Raw genomic sequence first — 23015 nt, 5'->3', positions numbered from 1 at the left:
TAAAGCAATGGATGGGATTAATTATCAATTTGTGAACAAATCTTTGTTTGCTTAATGCCATTACCAACCATTTGTTAAATGTAATCGAGGACAGCAACCCACCAAACAAGGTCGTTTCAATCAATTCTATGTCCATAATCTCTTGGAAATCTTTGGCATATATATAGGATATCTAAAGGATTAATAGAATCTTCTTTTCCTACTAAGGAAATTCAAAGGTTCGTTTCTTTTCCTTTTAGTATTCTTGTTCCGAATCGATCATTGACTCTGCTTAGTGGTAGCCTAAAATGTATTATGCTGGTCAAAAGGGGACTGTTATTTGTTTATTTCTCTCTTCATGAACACAAAAAGAAGAGGTTAGACACGGATTATAGACACGTATTGAGAGGTGTAGAGGTCTAGTTTGGTTGGTTTATGAAAGAAAAGTTAATCGAACTACGGTCAAACAAGTCTCTTTGTTGTCAAATAGGATCGATCTTATTGGCTTTTGGTTTTCCCATAGTGTGATCATGATATTTTTTACGAGGCAAAGTCCACAACCAAACTGCAAGGCATTAGTCTCACCTCGAGTATGGACAAAGCTGAGGTAGCAGCGGTTGCTTCGCTGTTAGTAGAGTTTTTATTCTTGGCATGATTTCAACAGATATATCTACCATGTTCAATTTGTCGTTAATGGGTGGATTTAATTCAATGTAGATCCGAATATATTCCCATGTATCAGTAAACGTTATCAGCAACTTTGTTGCTGTCAATAAAGTTTAAAGGTTATTCTTAGGAGGGGTGGTTATAGGGCTTATTGCTTAACATGTCGGCAAAGTTTAGGAGAGGAGGCAAGGTTCATTTCCACAGTCTTTGGATTTCTAGCATGGAATAAAAACTTTGGTTATGCATGGGGAAAGTAATTAGGAAAGAAAAAAAATGAATAAAAGAGAAAATAATTTTTTTATATTTGGTTTCAAGGAAAGTATAAAAGAAAATCAAATATAATTAAAACTAGGTATGATTTTATATATATTATGATTTAGGTTATCTATCTTTACTTTAAAAAGTTATCAATTAGTTACCATTTTAAACATATCAAAAAAATTATTAAATACTATTTAGAGCCCGTTTGGTGGTAATTTTATAAAGCGTTTCTAACATTTCTAACATTTGAAAATTTTTATCATTCAAATATTAAAAAGACTGAAAATGTTTTATAAAATCACTACCAAATACACTCTAAAACACTTGGGAGTTACTAAAATCATAATGAAATCTTTTTCCACCAGGAGGTCTAGCTTGAATTTTGGTGGCCAAGATGAGAGATTTTCTCAACCAAATAAATTTTAGAAGTCAACAAGGTGAATTTAGGATATTATCAACCTTGTTCAAGAACTTAAACATTCGTTCTATTCTTAAATCAAACTCATGATTGAGTGGGGTTGAGTTCAAGAAGAAATTTAAACAAAAAGATGTTCGACGAGCATAGATTAATGATATTCAAGTAATGAAAAAAAATTAAAAGTATATAATAAGATTCAACGTTTTAAGGTTATGAAGACTACAAGTAAAGTTAGGAACGGCCTAAGTGTAGGTTTATTATTGATAATGGAAGGTAGTATCCAAAGGGTTTTCACATGGCACCTTATGACCTTGCCCTTTACAACAAACAGACAATCATCATAGTGACATTAACTTTAATATCTAATTTCAAGAAATGATAAAAAAATTAGCATGCGAGTCGGTGAGGAAATAACCCTTATAAGTTATATTGTAAAGAGCATAATATTTTATAATAATAATGATAGTTGATTAGTGGGCCTAAACGAACTTTGTAATTTTAACATCTATTCAAAGCAAAGTGACATAAAAAGCCAAAATCTACTCAAAAATTAAGTTTTAAATGATATTCTAAATCTACCTTTACCTTGATTAGGTCTTTATTCAAATTCCTCTCAATCGAGGCATACTTCTAAACACAAAAACTTATCTTATTACCTATCTTATTGCGATCTCCACTTCATATGTTTAGGTCCAACCTTGGGGCTTGAGTCACAAAGGAGTTAATGAGTTAGATCTAGCCTCTAAAAAATATAAGAAATGTTAGCTCGACATACGTAGGATCCCTAACCAAACCTTATTACACTTGGCTAATGGACTTAACTAACTTGTGTACATCAAAGCCGTTGTAGCCTAGAGTATCAATTCATAAATTGTATCAGACGAAGGTGTTGTTTGTTTTTTGACTGAATAGAAAAAACCAAATATTTGAGTTTTTTCTGTTTAGCCAAAAAACAAATACCACCTAAGTTCATATATAATATTGAATGTGTTGAACTTTGATCTAACTATGAAATATTCAATCTTTATCATTATAAATCGTCTTCAACACTTTCTTTACAAATTATTTATCAAAATGGTCATTTCTAAAACAATGGTTAATAATTTTAGAATATGTTTAGTTCTTGAAAGTTAGGGAAAGAAAATAAAGAAAAAAATTATGAAAAAAGATAATTAATTATATTTGACAACTATTTTCAAGAAGAATTTTTTATATTTTGGAATATAAAAAACAGGTTATAAAATTATTTTTTATTTTGTATTCTTAAAAACACAAGACATGATGTTTTTAAATAACATATTTGAATTATTTTTATTTGTTTTTAAAAATTATTTTTAAAATAATTATACTAATATAGAGGATGATTAAAAATAGAGTATTATTAAATATAAAAATTATTTATAAAACATACTTACAAATATTAAAAATAAGTGAAAAACACATGGACTTTTGTGTTATATACAAAAAAAAAAAAAAAAAAGGAAAAAGGAAAAAGAAGGGTTACGGTCCTATGGATTCTTTCAGATAAAGATAAAAAAGGAAAATGGAAAAATCGGAGACGGTGTCGTTTTGCAGGCGAAGGATACAAAACGGTGCGTTTCAGGTGGTCACCTCTTCTCTGTTCTCTGAGCTGCCGTCATCGTTGTACGGAGAGCATGGCCAAACCCTAGAACAAAATTCCATATATCCCCACTTTCCACAAATTCAAATTTTCTCGGGAAAATTTTGGCCTAGCATTTTCGTATTCACAATCTTTTGATTGATAGCCGCGTCATCAAATTTTCTCGGGAAAATTCTCTCTCCCACGCACTGCTTTCTTATAGTGTTTGAGGTGTTGGGAGAGACATAGTTTTTATATGGCGGAAACGGTGCGGGAAGTGCTCTACGAGACGCGAAATCACGCTTCCAGACCTTATTGTTCCAATTACCCTCCTCAACAGGTCCAGGACCTCACTTTTGATTCTCCATTTTGCTGAAATTTGCTTTAATTTTCCATTTTTCCTTAATAAACCAATCAATGTACTTATTACTTTGTTTTTCGATTCAGCTAAATGAAGGTGCCAAAGGGAGTTTTCTGTCATTGCCTCGAGGTATGTGTAATCTTTGATATTTAGTCGTATTTTTCTCTTCATGACAGTTCAAAGCAATGGATTTTGATCCATTGTTGATTTGATCACCTTGTTTGCATTCATAACTTTTATGTTCTATATGTGCACTTTAAACGCTTAGTTCATGTTGAATTGTTGTTGAAGTTTATGTGATTTAAATGCTTTTGGCATCAGTTAGATGAGTGTTTTTATAATGATATAATTAAAAAAGAAACCAATACTCAAGCTATAGGTTTATCGAGAAATTAATAATATAAATGTGTTCTTGTCTGAGTTACCCATTTGGGTCATTTTTCACCCTTGTATTTGATTGAGGAGATTGTTCGGGTTGTCAGCAATTTCTGCTATATGTTGGATGTAACTGAGAGGGAATGTCCAAAAGGGCTTATGGTACTTTTAATTGGTTTGTTAGTTATGCTTCATCTATGCCTTTGATTCATGTGATATATCTAATAACATAGGACGATTGCATTCATGAAGTGGGATGGTCAAAGGTTGTACTGTTTTTCTCGAGTTATGCAATATAAGAAGAACAAATCATCATTGTTGTTCATGAACTTCTATCACTATGATAAACCCAAGCAACTTGTGCATTTGTGTATTTCCTTGCCATCAAATGTTATTATCTTGATGTCATTCCTTTCCTTCTTGTCCTTTTCCCCTTAAATTTTATGAAGGTTTGAGTCAGATTAAAGAGAAATGGAGTGATTATAGGCGTCCAAAAAAATTGAAGAGATGGGTATCCTTGTTTGTCTCCCTGAGGGGTGAACGTGTGGCTGTAGCTGCTGGAAATCAGATAACCATTTTGCAGAAGGATGATAACTACCAGGAGCCATGTGGCATTTTTACAAGTAAGATTAATTCATGATTTCATAGAATAATGTCTATGAAATAATGGTACAGAAATTGTTACCGTGGTGTTATTATGTCATGTCGTATTTAAACAACTTTCCCATCCCTGGGTTAGCAATTGATGGTCTCATCAAATTTTGTTGACTAAAACTGTTGCATACTTTCATAATGCAATCAGGTAACAGCCTTGGGACATTTATATATGGAGCCTGGTCAGAATCTCATGATGTTCTTGGAGTTTGTGATGACTCTGAAACTCTATATTTTATCAAAGGAAATGGTGAAGAGATGGCAAGAAGTACGAGGGCACATTTAAAAGTTTCTTCACCGATAATAGGCCTGATTCCGCAGGATGATTCTGATACAAGAGGATCTTGCTTGTAAGTATTGATTCTTGTTCAGCAGCTGCTGCATGAAACGCCCATAAGATAATTTCTTATGAGTTCCTTGTCAATCTTGGGTTATGTAGATGGAGGTTTTTGTTTTAGAGTTGATATAATCTCAGCTTTTATGTTTTATTTTTAATTTTTGTTTTTTCGGTTCAACTACTTCAGAAGTCATTGTAACTTTGATACCTGCTGAAGTGAATGGAAATGTTTATAGGTGTAGCTTCAATCTTCTTACATCAGATGGCTTCCTTCATAATATTGAGATCAGTCAGGATCCAGCTGTCTCCATTTCATCCTTTCGCACCTCGAGTAATGGCCTGACTTTAAAGAAGCAGTTCCCACAACATGTTTTCTGCTTGGACTACCATGTAAAACTTTCTTTGCTTATCGTGGTTGGTAGTGCCAGTAGCATATCAATCACCTCTAGTGGTACCACTGGTATGATTTTATACTTTTTGTGTTATTTTATTTTAGCCATAATCTTTAAGTGAAAATCTGAAATTTTAGCCAGCCTTATAGCTTGTGTGCTTTTACGACTGCAACCAAACAAACAATATATCTCATCTATGAGGTCTGCCTGGTAAAACAAATAGGAACAATTAGAGGTCTTTTGACCATTCTGTTCCTCTAAATGCTGGATTTTTTTCTTTTGTTGCCAAGAAGGTTCTCAGAAAACATTCTCATCAGTTCAGAGTTGTCTTCATGCTAATTTCGGCACAGGCAAGTGGCAACTTGTTCAGTGTAGAAAATATGTTGGGAGGTCCTAAGCTACTTTGTAGAGAGCCATATACAACTTGGCAGCTCATGCTTTAGTTCTAGGTTCAAGTCCAAGATGACATCATATTTTAGTTGAATAATGTTAAGATTTTTATTTATTTATTTATTTATTTATTTTTTATTCTTTTCTATCATTTTCAGTGAAGTGTGAACATGAACAAGAGCCTTTCAGATTTTAGTAGGCAGGTCAAAGATCTTCTAAACTTAAGTAGTTTATTAATTGTATGTTTTTCTTCCAGGATCCCATCATCTTTCTCTTTGGCGTAGAAGTAGTAGCTTAGATCTGGAACCAGTGTGCTCTACTCAGGTTGAAGGCTTATATTCCAAACCAAAAGGTTATATCGGTCAGATAACATCCTCAAAGGTACTAATCTCACCACATGGGAAATTCGTGGCTACTCTAGATCTGACAGGATGCCTGGATATTTTTAAGCTGGATGGAGAATGCTGTTCCCTTTCAAGTTTTGCTTATGGAATGAGAAATGACTCACAAGAGACAGACAATTTGTCAAATGAAGTGGGAAAATTCTTAAATGGTATTGTGGATTTCACTTGGTGGTCTGATCATACCCTTGTACTTGCCAAAAGGAGTGGCACAGTGATCATGCTTGACATTCTTAGTGGTATAAAACTTCTGGGAAATGATCCTGTATATTCTATGCCTGTTTTAGAAAGAGTACAGCAGTTCCAAGGACAATTTTTTCTCTTAGAGAGCACTTCATCCGAGGAGAAACACAATATATCTACTCATGGTGAAACAGGTGATTTGCATCATATAGAGCTGGTTACAGAAGATAGACTTAATCAGGCTGACATTGCTAGATTACAATGGAGCTTGATATCATTTTCAGAGAGATCTGTTCCTGAAATGTATAATATTTTAATTAGCAATACAAAATATCAAGCAGCCTTGGAATTTGCTGTTCGCCATGGACTGGATACAGATGAAGTTTTAAAGTCACAATGGTTGCACTCTGGCCAAGGAATAAATGAAATAAACACGCTTTTGTCAAATATTAAAGATCAAGATTTTGTATTATCTGAATGTGTTAATAAAGTTGGACCAACGGAAGATGCTGTGAAGGCTTTACTTGCCTATGGGCTCCATCTAACTAGTCGGTATAGGTTTTCTGAATCAGATGATCATGGGAATGGCCAAATTTGGGATTTTCGTAAAGTAAGACTACAGTTATTGCAGTTTAGAGACAGGCTGGAGACATTTCTTGGGATAAACATGGGCAGGTATGAGTCATATGACATAATTGCTTGATTTTTCCCCCCTAAAAACCTGCACTTTTTAAAACTAAATATAGTTATTTGAGTGGTGTTTTGATTAGATTTTGGATGAATTCCCTAGTTAAGCTTGGATGATTGTGCATGTGTGCTGAAAGGTGAAAGCCTATCTATAGATATTAGAGATGGAATATCCTTCCCCTTGCTGTGGGGTTTTCTTTTGCTATATTACCATATAAATTCCTGCATTCCAATTAGCATTTGTTTCGTTGCTTACCTTTTCTTGTATGCCTTGTTCTTCATCTTCTTTATTAATGAATTATCTACCTCGTGAATTTTATGTGCTTTTGATATCACGAGAGGCATAATTTTGAAATCATGAATCTGTATGCTCCTTTTCCGCTTCTATGGTCAATGACAGTGGAATGGGTATGAGAACAATATAAAACTGTTTATAGAAATAATTTTTTTTTTAGGTAATAAACATTGAAATATACAGCAAAAAAAAAAAAAAACAGTACACTCAAGTGGATAGGACACATACTATGAGCACCAAATGACTTTGCCACAAAAGAAAGAGAACAAAAAACAACTCTCTCTCTCAACACAATCCTAACTAATCTACAAAATCAATCAAACAATGTAACTCATGAGAAAGGTTACTTAGGAAAGAAAATTTCAGCTTTTGATCAAACTGCCCCTCATTTTCGAATGCTCGTTGATTTCTTTTCTTTCACCATTGAGGAGTAGTTTTCTTTACCTTCTTCCATTTTCTTCCTACAAAGAAGTCATGCAAACTTAAAAAAGTTTCTTTGATTGTAGAAGCGAGCACCCAAACTCTGCCAAATAAGGAGAACAATAGCTTCCATAAAACTTTGATTTGACATAGTGAAGGAGAATGTGATTAATTGATTCCCCTTCATTTTTACACAGAAAACATCTATTTGCACGAGATTGCTTTGAACCACATGAGCAACTAACTTAAATGAATCCTCACAAAAAACCTACATATCATCTTTAAATGACAGGTGGGACACCTCCACTCCCTAGCCGCCTTTCCCCCTCACCTTGAAGCCTAACAAATAGCCACCCCCTTGCCTTCTCCAAAGACAACTCAATGCCTCCATTGCCAACACAAATAAATAAGGCGAGAGATGGTCCCCTTGTCTCAATCCCCTAGAGCTCTAAAAAAACCAAAAGGGTTACCATTTACAAGAACAGAAAACTTTGCTATTAATATGCACCATTAAACCTATTCAATTCATTTATGGCTGAATCCCATCTTTTCAAGAATTTCTCAAGACTTTCTACCGGGACTTGGAAATCTACCTATGTTTCTCAAATGCTAGCTTAAGATTATCATTCCCATATGGATTAACTAAAAATTATTGACTTTGTAAGTATTAATAATTTTATTGTGTATTTTCGTTCATTTTACTTTATTTTCTTTGATGAGTATGAAGAATTCATTAATTTTATATTATTATGCCCTTCCCTAATGTTGCTGAATGCTTTCTTTACAAAAAGGAAATGTGTTTAAAGTTTACACTTTGTATCATATTATTAAGCTTTTTTGAGGATTCTTGTCTAGTTTGGGTTCCATTCTTCAGATGGTTTCCACTGACTTGCAGCTTAACAACCTAGTCTCGTGCAGGTTCTCTGTGCAGGAATACAACAAATTTCGCATTATGCCTATCAATGAAGCTGCTGTTGCACTTGCTGAAAGTGGAAAAATTGGGGCCTTAAACCTCCTTTTCAAGCGTCATCCTTATACACTCACTCCTTCCATGTTGGAAATTTTAGCTGCTGTCCCTGAAACAATTCCAGTTCAAACATATGGGCAGCTCCTTCCTGGGAGGTCTCCTCCTACCAGTTTTGCTCTGAGGGAAGAAGATTGGGTTGAATGTGAAAAGATGGTAAGCTTTATCAACAGACTACCTGAGGATAAAGACAGCAGCGTTCGCATCAGAACTGAACCCATTGTGAGGCAGATCTTGGGATTCTCTTGGCCATCAGCTGATGAACTTTCTAGTTGGTACAAGAATAGAGCTAGAGATATTGATACTTTTAGTGGGCAGCTAGACAACTGCCTGTGCTTGATTGATTTTGCTTGTCGTAAGGGGATTGGGGAATTGCAGCAATTCTATGAGGATATCACATACTTGCACCAGCTTATATATTCTGATGGCAGTGATTCTGAAATAAATTTCACCATGAATCTTTGTGCATGGGAACAGTTATCTGACTATGAGAAGTTCAAGATGATGCTTAAGGGAGTCAAAGAAGAAAATGTCGTTGAAAGATTACGTGATAAAGCAATTCCATTTATGCAAAATAGTTTTCAAGATGTAACGTCACTTTCTGAAGCTCTAGTGGCAGATAGTCTTTTTTCTGTAGATTATAAGAAGGCTGAGTCATTTCTGGTTAGATGGCTGAAGGAGGTTGCTTTGGAGAATAAATTAGATATTTGCTTGATTGTCATTGAGGAAGGGTGCAAGGACTTTGAAAGTACAGGCATTTTCAAGGATGAGGTTGAAGCTGCATATTGTGCTCTGCAGTGCTTATATTTGTGCACTGTTACAGATAGGTGGAGTACAATGAGTGCCATTTTATCAAAGCTTCCACATGTACAAGGTAAGTTGTGCTGTGTATGGATTTGATCTCAATCATGATAAATGATGTTTCCTATTTATAAACAGATATTATGATGGGATGGTCAGTCTTCACATTTGGATGAGGTTAGAGTACTCATGGCTTGGGATTAGACCAGGCTAAATGATCCAAAATAAACTTTCTCTAAAAAGTAGCTTAGGTTAAAACATTTTCATTATTGCATTTTTTCATACAGGAAGCAACTTTGCTTGTGTTTTCTGTGACAGTACATTGGAGATTTCATGGTTGAGAATCATCTTGAAACCAAGAATAAAAAGGATCATTAAAGAAAAAATTTCTTAATCCCTTATGGTAAAAAACACCAAAGGAACATGGTCATATACCATGATATCCAAAAGTTTCTTTTGTCCAAAATTTTCTTTTATTATGATCCAATTTTTTTCAGAAATTTGTTAATCTGGAAACCATGTTTTTTTTTCCTACTGTATTGCAAGGTAGCAACAGTGTGTAGTGTATGCCATGGAGATCCCCTGTATAACAGAGTCTAGTCGTAGGGTAGCAACCTATTGAGATACAACTCTATACAAGCTAGTTTGGAACTTAATGCTAAGACTATAATTACATAACTCAAAAACGCCTTGCTTCATGGCCGCACCTGACTCTTTGATTTGTGACCTCATAATTAGAGTTGATTCCTAGTTTGCCCTGTTATTGTTTCAGCAAGGAAACATATATGGTCAATCGTTTCCTCTTTTCCTTTTATTGTTTAAATTTGGATGTACATCTGGCATTCCAATAGGATTCCATAAATTCAAGGTGGTGTTGCAGTGCATGACCATTTTTTGTATATATGTGTACTTGTAGATTTAAATATATATCTAATTAAATCAATATCACCATCTTGGGTACTGGATTTTGTCTCCTTGAACATAATGGGGAATATCTATACCTGACAGATACTGAAAAATATTTCAAGGGCCTTGAGCAAAGACTTAAGCTGGCTGAAGGACATATTGAAGCTGGGCGGCTGTTGGCATATTACCAGGTCAGAGTTATGCTCTGCATGAGTGATTCTTTTGGGCTTTGGATATTTTATAGAGGGAATTATATGGATGAGATCTCTGTAATTGCTTTTTTGGGAGAATGTGTCACTAGAAATTGATGGTGAGTGCTAGTTATTCTCATTTTGGTGTCCCCAGAAACTAAACTGCAACCTGGCTGACAAATGATATAGGGGTTATATGGTATATTTTATAGCCATCTTCCATTGATTAGTCTTCCCTATTAAACTGGAAGCTGGGATGGAATGGTATGGTAAATGCATCTTCTTGATTCAAAGTAATTGGTTTTGCCTTTGTACCTTATTTGTCTAGAGCTGAATGTGAATCTATTTAAATCAGTTCAAAACAATCGAAATAGTGAGAATATTGAGAATATTCTTAGTTTCTATCTCTACTGAAATAGATGCCTGGAATAGAGAGAATACTCCCTTTCTGGAACTGAAGGGAAAAAAAAAAAAATCAACTGTAGGTACTGTGGATAATTAGAACAAGAGTGACTATAGTACATGACTTTTGATAAATGTAAATGTTATAACCCTGGATAGCACCATAGACTATCACATGCTTGCATGATGTGGGTTCTGGCTTTCTTGTATTTTATGGAATTCCCCTCATGAGGCTATGATTCATTACTTGAACTGCATTATGGTAGTTTACCTGGTTTTATGAGAGGGAATTGTGGGAAAACACTAGAAGATACAGCTTCTGTAACCATCTAGGGAGCAGTATGGTGCATTTACTGTAACATCTCAAATGACCAGCTGTCTTCTATCATGTTCCTGGAGAAGGTAGCCTATGGAGTGAAGTTAATGCTAATTTTTTATTTGTTTTTTCTGCCAGTCAAATGATAGTTTGGAGTTAGAACTTCAGTGTCTTCTACGTATAGAGAACAATAGTTATGCATGGAATTTTCTAGCATTCCCAATTATATATTTGCAATGTGGAATTCCTGATTCTAACATTGTGTCAAAAATGATAGGTGCCATTTTATGCTAGAGAACAATAGTTATGCATGGAATTTTCTAGCCTCCCCAATTATATATTTGCAACGTGGAATTCCTGATTCTAACAGTGTGTCAAAAATGATAGGAGCCATTTTATGCTAGAGAAAAATAGTTATGCATGGAATTTTCTAGCCTCCCCAATTATATATTTGCAACGTGGAATTCCTGATTCTAACATTGTGTCAAAAATGATAGGAGCCATTTCATGCCGCGATTCATGATTACTGTAGTATATTGTTGATGATTATGCATATAATTGACTGTGACAGGTAGACTTAGTGTTTAATCGCACGTATTTGTATTCAGGTTCCAAAGCCATTAAATTTCTTTGTAGAGGCACATTCAGATGAAAAGGGTGTAAAACAGATTCTTCGTCTCATACTTTCAAAATTTGTTCGTCGACAGCCCAGCCGGTCAGATAATGATTGGGCAAACATGTGGCGTGATATGCAGTACTTGCAAGAAAAAGTATTTCCTTTTCTGGATCTAGAGTATATGTTGACTGAATTCTGTAGGGGACTGCTGAAAGCTGGGAAGTTTTCTCTCGCAAGGAATTATCTAAAGGGTACTGGTCCAGTTTCTTTGGCATCAGAGAAGGCAGAAAATCTAGTCATTCAAGCTGCAAGAGAGTATTTTTTCTCAGCTTCAAGTCTCGCTTGCTCCGAAGTAAGTCATTAACAGGTTATATTCTATGATTGTCTAGGAGTATTTAAGGAATGGATTAATATATATTCAAGATTCTAAATTGTAATTTATTAATACGGCAAACTTCATACATGGTTTTATGTCTGCTTGGGAAGCTATAGAATCGCATCAGCACATCGTGATGCTGCTTTCCTTATCGTTGCACTTCTTTTTCTTGTAGTCCTATTGTTGTGAGTTCTTGCACAACACACATTCAAAAAGTTGGACATCATACATGACATGATAATTCCCTTCTGATGCTGATTTCATTTTGGTGTGGATGTGGTACATGATCCAACCTAGCAGCAGAAAAGCTATGGAAATGATCATGTTTATGCAATTCTAGGTGAATTCATAATGGCTAGGCTACTTGTTATTTTATTGTCCACATTCTTCACCTCTCCTTTTCTAGCTTGGATACACAAAACCCATGTTGCAACTTTTTCCCTTTCAAAAGTTTTAGTCCTGATGAGTTGGTTTCAATGTACAAAATAATTAGACCAGTAAATTTATAATTTTGCTTTGATGACACAGTCCACCCTAAAGGGAGGTTGGAAATTTGCTAAACATGGACCACAAGGTCTAGGTTTGGCAGATTTACCAATGGAGTATTTCTGTGATGTTAATCCTATGATTTATTCAAGCACAGGTAACCTCATTAATAGCTATAATGTACAAAATTACATTTCATGTATACTGTTTAGATCCTGTGTATTTTTAAAAACCTAGAGATTCTAAACTTCCATGAGTGTTACTTATAATTAACAGCTACTTCACTGTTGTCATAAAAAACTAATGAGATACACCAGGGGTTGTCTTCCTGAATATGCAGCATGATCAATATAATTTAATGTTATTGTGATTGAGACATTCTCAAAAATCTAATTTTGTTAAAAGTTAAATATATTCTAACTCTGATCTTTGCCACAAAATATCCCCATTCAAATTCGTCACTGATTATGCTGCTGTAACTTGTTTCAGATCTGGAAGGCTAAGGAATGTCTGAAGCTCTTTCCAGGTAGTAGAAATGTCAAAGCAGAGGCTGATGTAATTGATGCTCTCACTGTTAAACTTCCAGAACTAGGAGTCACTCTTTTGCCAATGCAATTTAGGCAAATAAAAGATCCTATGGAAATCATTAAAATGGCAATAACAAGTCAAGCTGGAGCTTATCTGCAGGTTGATGAACTCATTGAAATTGCCAAACTCCTTGGATTGAATTCTCAGGATGATGTATCAGCTGTTGAAGAAGCTATTGCAAGAGAAGCTGCGGTTGCTGGTGATCTACAATTGGCCTTTGATCTCTGCCTTAGTTTGGCAAAGAAAGGACATGGTCCCATTTGGGACTTATGTGCTGCTATAGCAAGGGGTCCTGCTCTTGAAAACATGGATATAAATTCTCGAAAGCAGCTACTAGGTTTTGCCTTGAGTCATTGTGACGAGGAATCCATTGGTGAACTGCTACATGCATGGAAAGATCTAGATACGCAAGGCCAGTGTGAGACATTGATGATGTCGACAGGGACAAATCCTCCCAATTTCTCAATTCAAGGTTCCTCTGTTATCTCACTTCCAGTTCACAGTATTCAAGATATTATTAATCTAAGAGATTGCTCTAAACTAGTTGAAGGGGTTGACAATGTTGATCAAGAAGATCATTTCAATGACATAAAAAACATGCTTTCTGTTGTTGCTAAAGATTTACCCTTGGAAAATGGGACTGATTGGGAATCTCTTTTGAGAGAGAATGGAAAAATTTTGTCTTTTGCTGCATTGCAGCTTCCATGGTTGCTTGAATTGAGTAGGAAGACAGAACATGGTAAGAAATATATTCCTAGCTCAATTCCTGGAAAGCAGTACATAAGTGTGAGAACTGAAGCTATATTGAGCATTCTGTCCTGGTTGGCAAGGAATGGTTTTGCTCCTAGAGATGATCTGATTGCCTCTCTAGCAAAATCAATTATAGAACCACCTGTTACTGGGGATGAGGATCTCATGGGTTGCTCCTTTCTGCTAAATCTTGTGGATGCCTTTAATGGGATTGAAATAATAGAAGAGCAGCTGAAAACAAGATTGGATTATCAAGAAATTTCTAGCATGATGAAGGTGGGGATGACATATAGTTTAGTACACAGCTCTGGAGTTGAGTGTGAAGGTCCTGCCCAGAGGAGGGAGCTGCTGCTGAGGAAGTTTCAGGAGAAGCACATGTCACATAGTTTGGGTGATTTTCTTTCTGCTTTATTTGACTCCTAAAATCTAGAATGGAACACTTTCATTTACAATGCTTGTGGTTTTCAAAAAATTACTTGAAAGAGGATATTGTTTGTGTTATTTTCCAAGCTATTACATTATTATATGATTTCTCATGTCCAATCTTTTGAATTCAGATGAAATAGACAAACTTGACAAAGTACAATCTACTTTTTGGAGAGAATGGAAACTAAAATTAGAAGAGCAGAAGCGCTTAGCAGATCATTCTAGAGTATTAGAGAAAATAATTCCTGGAGTGGAAACTGCCCGCTTTTTGTCTGGGGATTTTGCCTACATTAAGAGTGTTGTTCTCTCACTAATTGAATCAGTAAAGTTGGAGAAGAAACATATTTTGAAGGATGTGTTGAAATTAGCTGATACATATGGCTTGAATCACACTGAGGTATGCAGTTTTGCATATATTAATCTTTCAAAACATAATCTTAGAAGAAAAATGCATGCCTATTTTAATCTATTAATGGAATCTGTTTTAATTCCTTGTAGATGCTATTGCGGTTCCTAAACTCTGTCCTTATTTCTGAGGTTTGGGCTGAAGATGATATCATAGCTGAATTTTCAGAAGTTAAGGGTGAAATGCTTGCTTGTGCTGTTGAAGCTATCAAGATCATTTCCTTGATTATCTACCCTGCAATTGATGGAAGCAACAAACCACGCCTTGCTTACATATATAGCCTGCTTTCTGATTGCTACTTGAAGTTGGAAGAAATCAAACAACCATTACCAGTTATACATTCTGAGCCAGTACAAGCATCTACTATTGGGCTAGCTCATTTTTACAAGGTCGTTGAGCAAGAATGCAGAAGAGTCTCCTTTATTAAGAATCTTAACTTCAAAAATATTGCTGTATTAGGTGGTTTGAACATCAAATGCTTCAAAAGTGAAGTTCTCAATCACATTGATGAACATAGCTTGGAGGCATTGGCAAAAATGGTGCAAAACCTTGTCAACATGTATACTAACCCGATGCCTGAGGGTCTCATATCATGGCAGGATGTATACAAACACCATGTTCTGAGCTTGTTGATGGCTTTGGAGGCTAGAGCTAAAACTGATAACCATATTGAAAACCCTGAAAACCTTCAGAGCTTAATTAGTGAACTTGAGCAGAACTATGATTCTTGCAGACTGTATATCAGTCTCTTGGGACATTCAGATTCTCTGGACATTATGAAGAGGTACTTCACAGTGATCATTCCTCTTAAGGGTTATTCAGAGGGTCTACCTGATAACTCAACATGGCAGGACTGCCTCATTGTGCTTTTAAATTTCTGGATCAAACTGACTGATGATATGATGGAAACTGTGTCCCATGAAACTTCAAGAGAAAAACTCGAGTTTGATCCAGAGAGTTTAACGAAGTGTCTCAAGGTTTTCATAAGGTTGGTGATGGAGGAGAGTGTCTCCCCCAGTCAGGGCTGGAATACTGTTCTTGGCTATGTCAATTATGGTCTGGTAGGTGGATCTGCTGTTGAGGTTTTCTTCTTTTGCAGAGCTATGGTTTTCTCTGGTTGCAGATTTGGAGCCATTGCAGAAGTATTTTCTGAAGCAGCATTGAAGCGTCCATCCAGCTCAACTTTGTTAATTGACACAGAAGGAAACTTTGATGGTGTTCAGGATCTTCCCCATCTCTATTTAAATATATTGGACCCCATTTTACAGAACTTGGTTGCTGAATCCCATGAACACCAGAATTTACATCGTTTGTTATCATCTCTGAGTAAATTGGAAGGTAATTTGGAGGACCTGACGAGGGTCAGGCATGCAGTTTGGGAGAGAATAGTCATGTTTTCTGATAACTTGGAGCTACCAAGTCATGTTCGAGTTTATGCTCTAGAGCTTATGCAATTCATCTCAGGTGGAAATATCAAAGGCTTTTCTGCTGAGCTGAAATCTAACATTCTTCCATGGGAAGATTGGCATGAGTTGCACTTCACAAGTAAAAGCAGCGAGACTACTACCAATCAAGGACTCCCAGATCATGCAGATACATCTAGCAGGTTTACGAGTACTTTGGTTGCCCTTAAATCATCCCAGCTGGTAGCAGCCATCTCATCCAGCATAGAAATTACCCCTGATGATCTTTTGACTGTGGATGCTGCAGTTTCATGCTTCTCAAGATTGTGTGGAGCTGCCACCACGGATCCTCATATTGATGCTCTGCTTGCTGTTTTAGGTGAATGGGAAGGGCTTTTTGTGATTGAGAGGGACTTTGAAACTTCTCCAGAAGCACATGATACAGGAAACAACTGGAGCAGTGAGGATTGGGATGAGGGCTGGGAAAGCTTTCAGGAGGAAGAACCGGCTGAGAAGGAAAAGAACAAAGAGAGTTCCTTCTCTGTTCATCCTTTACATGCCTGTTGGATGGAAATCTTCAAAAAACTCATTATGCAATCTCGATTCAGCGATTTGCTAAAACTGATCGACCGGTCATTGACAAAATCAAATGGAATGTTGCTTGATGAAGATGATGCCCAGAGCTTGACCCAGACAGTACTTGGGGTGGATTGCTTTGTTGCTCTGAAGATGGTGTTGTTACTGCCCTATGAAGCAATGCAGCTGCAGTGTGTAAATTCAGTTGAAGAAAAGCTGAAACAAGGAGGCATCTCAGACACCATTGGCAGGGACCATGAGCTTTTACTCCTTGTATTATCATCCGGGATCATATCAAATATCATCACCCAATCTTCCTATGGTACCACCTTCTCTTATCTCTGCTATTTGGTTGGAAACTTCTCTCGCCAGTATCAAGAAGCCCAGTTATCAAAGCTCAAACATCAAGAATCAAACAATCCCATTCTGCTTCTCTTCAGAAGAACTCTCTTCCCTTGTTTCATTTCAGAGCTTGTCAAGGCAGACCAGTCGATTCTAGCAGGCCTGTTCCTCACAAAATTCATGCACACAAATGCTGCCCTCAGTCTCATCAACATCGCCGATTCCAGTCTTAGCAGGTACTTGGAAAGGGAGCTCCAAGCCTTGCAGGGTAAGGAGTTCGATCCCCAAGAGACTGGTTCCTGTGACACGTTGGGAAATACTGTTTCCAGCTTGAGAGGGAAATTGCGAAATTCCATCGAATCTGCATTAGCATCCCTTTCCAGCAATGTTAGGTAGAAGGTTTTTCTTGGAAGTTGGTTTGAACATGGAATTACACTGCTATTTTAGGGTTTGTATACACTGTCCTACAGATTTGGACAATTCTTTTGTCCATTTTTTTTTTTTTCTAAATTCAGGAGAGGTTGTTGGAGGGTGTTTGAGTTCTAAGAATTTATAGGTTTTGAGTTTGTACACTAAATATGGATTCTTTTTCTTTCACCCAGAAGAATACATTTGCATTACAATTTACAGTTGGTGCATTGATGGTTTTCAAATATTACTTCAAGGTATATTCATTTGATGAATTAGGAGAATTTGCAAATTTCAGCCTAATCAGCCTGAAATTTTTGTATATCCAGCGCAAAATCTTGGAAATTCAAACAAAATTGTCCACAAAAATTTTTTTGTTAAAATTTCTAGGAGCAATGCTTCTTAGAAGGTGTAGAAATGGCTCTAACAAAGTTTATTTCTACGCCATGGAATGTATGTTTAAGTATGAAGAGTTAGTCATTCGATTTTACAGCCAATGAAAATTCGGGACTAAGGAAAAATGTAAGAAAACAAAAATAAAAGTGGAGGAAAGAAATTCAATAATTTTAAAATATATAAATTTTTAATTATATTTAATTCATTTTCATTTTTTTTCTTGTTAAAATTAAATATTGAAAACTATTTTTTTTAAAATTAGATGATGTTTGTTTTTTTACTTAATTTTAAATAAGACTTTTATACTTAATAGTATTAAATATTAGGTTATTTGTTTTTATAATATTTTATTTTTATTAAATATTAAAAAATAAAAAAATTCAATATATTATTTTATTTATTTAGTAAAAAGTTTATAATAAATCATTAAAAAAAAAAAAATTAAACACCACCTTAATTTAATAAAATCTAAAATTTCAAATATTCGCTTTTTATTTTTCCACCATCAATCACACCTCTGTTTTAAACCCATTGCCAAAAATAAAAATAAAAATATTTGAACTTTTCTCCCAGCAAAATTCTCAATTTTCGCGGTAAAAATTTCAGACACGTGGCAAAAAACATTAAATGGTACTTTACGTTCTCAAGATACCGGCTCTATTCACGGGCCATGCAAGCTTTCGTATTCTCAACCTCAACCCAAAGTACTCTTACAGCGAGTTCCAATTATAAGATACTCGCGAAAGTCGTGAACACAACTCATATTTCACCTGACAAGTGAGTTGAAATTATATGTTCAACAGAAACGATATGATGGAGTCTGCATGAACCATACAAATTGTAGAACTCGGAAATGGAGAGATTGCCAGGAGATCTCTGTCTCAAGATTTTCTACTTGTTGGATCACCAGAACCTTGCAACTTCTCTTCAAGGTCAGTGAATATAATTTAATTTAATTTTTTTAATTTTTTTTCCTTTTCTGCAAATTGAGTTCTTGTGTTTTTTTGGGTTGAATTATCAATTGCTCAATTCTTGTGTTGCCTGTGTTGAATTCTCAGTTTTGTGGTGAGATCTAAGATGGGTATATGTTGAATATTGTTTTTTGATTTTGGTTTTATTTTTTATTTTTCATTTTTTTCTTCTTAAATTGTTGTGGTTTATGTGTGGAATTCTCAATTTGGTGGCAAGTTTTGTGCGTTGAATTCTCGGTTTTGCGGTGAGATATGAGATGGGCGTATTGAATTACCTTAAATTTTGCAATTTGTTTGTTTTTTTCCCTTCAGACCTAGTTTGGTTGCCGGGAAAGCTGGGAAGTAAATGAGTGAATAGAATTCTGGGTCTTAAGTGTTTTAGTTTTTAGCATTTCCGTCTTTCTTTGTAAATTTCAGATTGAGTGTTCTATTGTTTGTGTTGAATTCGCCCGGAATTGTGTAATTCTTGTCCTGATTTCTTGGTACCTTGTTTGGTTACTAAGAAAACCGAAGGGAGTGAAGCAAAAGCAGATTTTGAATGCTCTACATGATATTGCTTTGGGTTCAGAATAAAGAAAGAAAGAAAAAATGAAGATCACATCAATTCAGTCTCTGATCATTAAATTAGGGGAAGTTTTTGTTTTCCTGAATCTCAAACTATTCTGATTAAACCTTTCAATTCCCTCTTTCCCACCTTTTCTCAGCTGCCTAATAGCTGAAACCAACCCTTCAACTTGATTTAAACTCACCCTTCACCCTAACCTTCTTCTTGGCAAAAATCATCTAATTTTCTGGATCCACAGACTTTCCTTTCCTTTCCTTGTTTTTGTTGCTGAGTTCACAGCTTGAATTCTCAATGTTAGCTAGCTGATAAGGTTTGTTTGGTAAATTAACAAACATGGCTGTTTGATTTCATATAAAGTTTGCAGGAAGTGGAAGGTGTTGGCCTCAGACAACATTCTATGGTCAAACCTATTCAAGGAGAGATGGGGAGAAGATCGTGCTGCATTCTATGCCCCTACTGGTTTGAAATCATGGAAAGATGTGTATGAAGCGCAAGACCGGTGTGATCGAGTTGGATTGTAAGTTGAAAGCCTTCCTAATTGTGGTTGATTGCAATGGCTAATTTTTCCTGCATCCCAAACATCACTGAGTAATAATGTTGAGCAAATTGATTAGAAAACCAAATTATTTCCCTTCTCCAATCTTAGATACAACATTGATAATTGAAAACTAACATCGTACCCTGGACGTGAGCACAGCGCCAGAGAACCAAATTCTGTTTTTTGTCCCAATCTTAGTAAAGGAAATGAAAAACAGAATAACCCTAAAAGGTGTGTTTGGCATGCAGAATTAGGAATGGAAATGAAGGTGAACCATAGGATGAATCAAAATCCTTTTTTCTTTTTTTTTGTTAATAAGCATATCAGAATAGATAAAAATAGCAATAAAGAGGTTGGTACAAAAGTGGAACAACTAAAGGTTGCCAAAGTACACCAGGAGTATACAAAGGGAGCCAAATGAAAAAAGAAGGGATAGGAGAGGACAAAAATGGAAAAAAACACCTGCCCAACAATTACTTAGCGCCTAACCAATCAATAAAATCGATCAAAGACGTAGACTTTCCTTCTAAATGAGGCCTAACATAATCCTTAAAGGAAAGTAGAAAAGAGGATTTTAGCAAATGATCCAAAGATCCATGTCTTCAAAAGCCCTCTGATTTCTTTCACACCAAATGGTCTAGAAAAGACACAAAAGTGCAGTTAACCAAGCTTTCTGCCACTTTTTTCCTACCTGACCCCCATTCCAGCTTAGCAACATCATCCTGACTGAGGAACACATCACCCATTGTAATTCAAATAAGGAAAAAACCAATTGCCAAAGTAGGCCAGCTATAGCACAATACAGAAGTGAGTGATCAATGGATTCCTCCTGTTTACGCATAAAGCATCTATTTACTAGTGACACTTTCCCTTCTTTCCCAAGTAGCTTACCAAGCAAAAAGACCCACTCTCAATGGGACCCATGGGTTCCAAATGACTCTGGTTGGGAAGGCCTTTGCACCCCCAGAGTCCAAGTAAGAATAGAGAGCTTTAATGAAGAACTTTCCGTTTCTTGTACCTGACCAAATCATTGTATTCTCAACATTATGTCTAATTGAATGTTTTTGGATATTCCAAAGAAAGATCTCCAACTCCCAATCATGGAACTATCTAGAGAAATTGGGATGCTAATGATCCAGGTTCCCGTTTTACTCCCACATATCAGCTACCCACACATCCTTTGAATTGACAATAATGAATAATGTGGGAAAGACTCTTTTAGCAATATCTCGCCACACCACTTGTCTAGCCAAAACTTGATTCTCCTCCCATTTCCAACAAGGAAGTGGGTTCTGCTTTCAAACTTCTGAACAATCACCTGCTTCCACATAGAATCCCTTTCAAGGGCAAACTTTCATCCCCACTTACCTAAAAGCTCCATGTTAAGGATAAAAAAATCCTTAATGCCTATGCCCCCTTTTTTCTTCTCCACGCAAGCTTTAGCCCAACTCACTAGGTGAGGTTTTTTCTCTATAGCTCCTCCACTGTACAAGAAGTCTCTTTGTACCTTTGCAAGCCTTAAACTCACCTTTCTCGGAATCACTAATAAAGAATGCAAATCCTTACTAGAGTGAGTTTTAATTTTTATGAGAATTTTTTTTTTTATATTTTCATTCCCTATTTCAGTGTTCTAATACACTCTTTGTGCTAAATTCTAAAATTATCAAATGATAATTTATGTAATATGATGTTATACCTTGGTCAAGAGCAAAGCTTTGGTAGCAAATTGAATAGATACCTCTGTCTAATCTTAGAAGAAAGGAAGAAAGATGAAGAAAACCCTTAGTTTGCATTTGATATGTGACAATAGGAAAGGAATTGGAATGGGAATGGAGGAGAGTCACAATACCTTGTCTCGAACAAGAATCAAAATCCTTAAAAGAATCTGAAAATGAATTTTTGATTCATATTCCCATTTCTAATCATAATCCAAAAGTATTGATAAGTGGGAAATGCACTCCATTTCCTATTCCCATTCTCTACTCCGATATTCCAAACACACCCTTAAATATACAAATTTTAGGCTTGGGTGTAAGCAGAGCTTTAGCACAGTTGTTAAAGGCATGCTTAAAGTGCGCCTAGACTCAAGGTTTAACCACTACTTGGTTATAGCCTCTTGCTTGCTAAGACATGCTCCTTGTTTGAGAGATGTGTTTTGTTTACTTTATTTTCCCCTTTTTAACACTTCTATTCATAAACTTTCTAATTGTATTTGAAATTTATATAATTTCATTATCCTTTTGTTGAACACTTCTTTTAAATATTTAGAATGTTAAACATTTGTTACTTGGATTGGATTTTTGGATCATATTCTATAAAACCGGTATACATCGTAAGTCATGTTTCACTTTCTTCAAGCACGCGCCTTATGTTGCTCCTAAGCCTAAAGAGACTTTTACACCTTCTAAAACTACGAGCTCAAGTCTAAATAAGTTTGCTCTATATCAAAGGTGAATTAGCTTGAGGGCATTAGAAAGGACTTCTACTCAATTATATTCTGCATCATTAGCATTGTCTTGAGTTTGTGAAAAGCTGTATCCTCATAGCTCTTCCACATAAAGATAACCATGTAGTATATGTTTCCAGGGGCCTGAAGATAATCAGAGAAGGTGTCGGCGACTACTACCTTGTCCACCAAGGCGAAATCCAACACCATCTAGGTTCCAAGAGACAAAGAAAGGGGGCAACTAATTGTTCATTCAGTTCAGAAACAGGCTTTATTGGAGAAGGATGCTCAAATGGAGAGGAACCCTGTTTGGGGATTCTAGACAAGATCCTTTTCTTCATTGGGGATTTGGAAGTTGCTTCAACAGATGCCAAACGAGGCAGAATACTGTAATTAGTTTATCGATAACTGAAATTGTATCTAATCTATGCTCTGGTATGGAATCTGATCACTTTGGTTTGAATATTTACCTTCATTGATAATGTAACCATCTCATTTGCTCCATTCATTTCTTGTAGCTTAAATCCATCGGCTCGTAGTTAAGAGTAATATTTAAGCATTCCCTGATTATATATAATAAATACTCTTAATTTTATTAAAATAATTCATACTTGCCTGTTTTTGTTAGAATAACAAATTAAATTATTGATTTGTTATTTATTT

General features: G+C 35.6%; 2 protein-coding genes across 3 annotated transcripts; both read left to right on the top strand.

Moving 5' to 3' along the window:
- Nucleotides 1-2930: 2930 nt before the first annotated feature.
- LOC117933461 (MAG2-interacting protein 2) lies at nt 2931-17666 on the top strand. 2 transcript variants are annotated; one of them, XM_034854830.1, is made up of 12 exons: nt 2931-3264; nt 3372-3414; nt 4110-4283; nt 4463-4664; nt 4888-5111; nt 5690-6692; nt 8338-9317; nt 10253-10341; nt 11668-12027; nt 13027-14266; nt 14433-14698; nt 14800-17666. In XM_034854830.1, exons 1-12 carry the CDS (start codon nt 3181-3183, stop codon nt 17422-17424), a joined length of 7290 nt encoding a protein of 2429 aa, XP_034710721.1. In that variant the 5' UTR covers nt 2931-3180; the 3' UTR covers nt 17425-17666. The 2 variants fall into 2 exon arrangements, with proteins under 2 accessions (XP_034710721.1, XP_034710722.1); XM_034854831.1 differs by lacking the exons at nt 2931-3264; nt 3372-3414; nt 4110-4283 and having other exon boundaries at nt 4552-4664; nt 4869-5111.
- A 909-nt stretch (nt 17667-18575) lies between these two features.
- On the top strand, nt 18576-22860 carry LOC117933069. The gene is made up of 3 exons (XM_034854435.1): nt 18576-18764; nt 19726-19885; nt 22493-22860. The coding sequence occupies exons 1-3, from the start codon at nt 18686-18688 to the stop codon at nt 22743-22745; spliced, it is 492 nt and encodes a 163-aa protein (XP_034710326.1). The 5' UTR covers nt 18576-18685; the 3' UTR covers nt 22746-22860.
- The last annotated feature ends 155 nt before the right edge of the window (nt 22861-23015 follow it).

This window comes from Vitis riparia, chromosome 16 (assembly GCF_004353265.1).
Source record: "Vitis riparia cultivar Riparia Gloire de Montpellier isolate 1030 chromosome 16, EGFV_Vit.rip_1.0, whole genome shotgun sequence".
NCBI classification, from domain to species: Eukaryota; Viridiplantae; Streptophyta; class Magnoliopsida; order Vitales; family Vitaceae; genus Vitis; species Vitis riparia.
The sequence above is the reverse complement of the archived record's forward strand: the minus strand, read 5'-3'. Positions and strand labels throughout refer to the sequence as shown.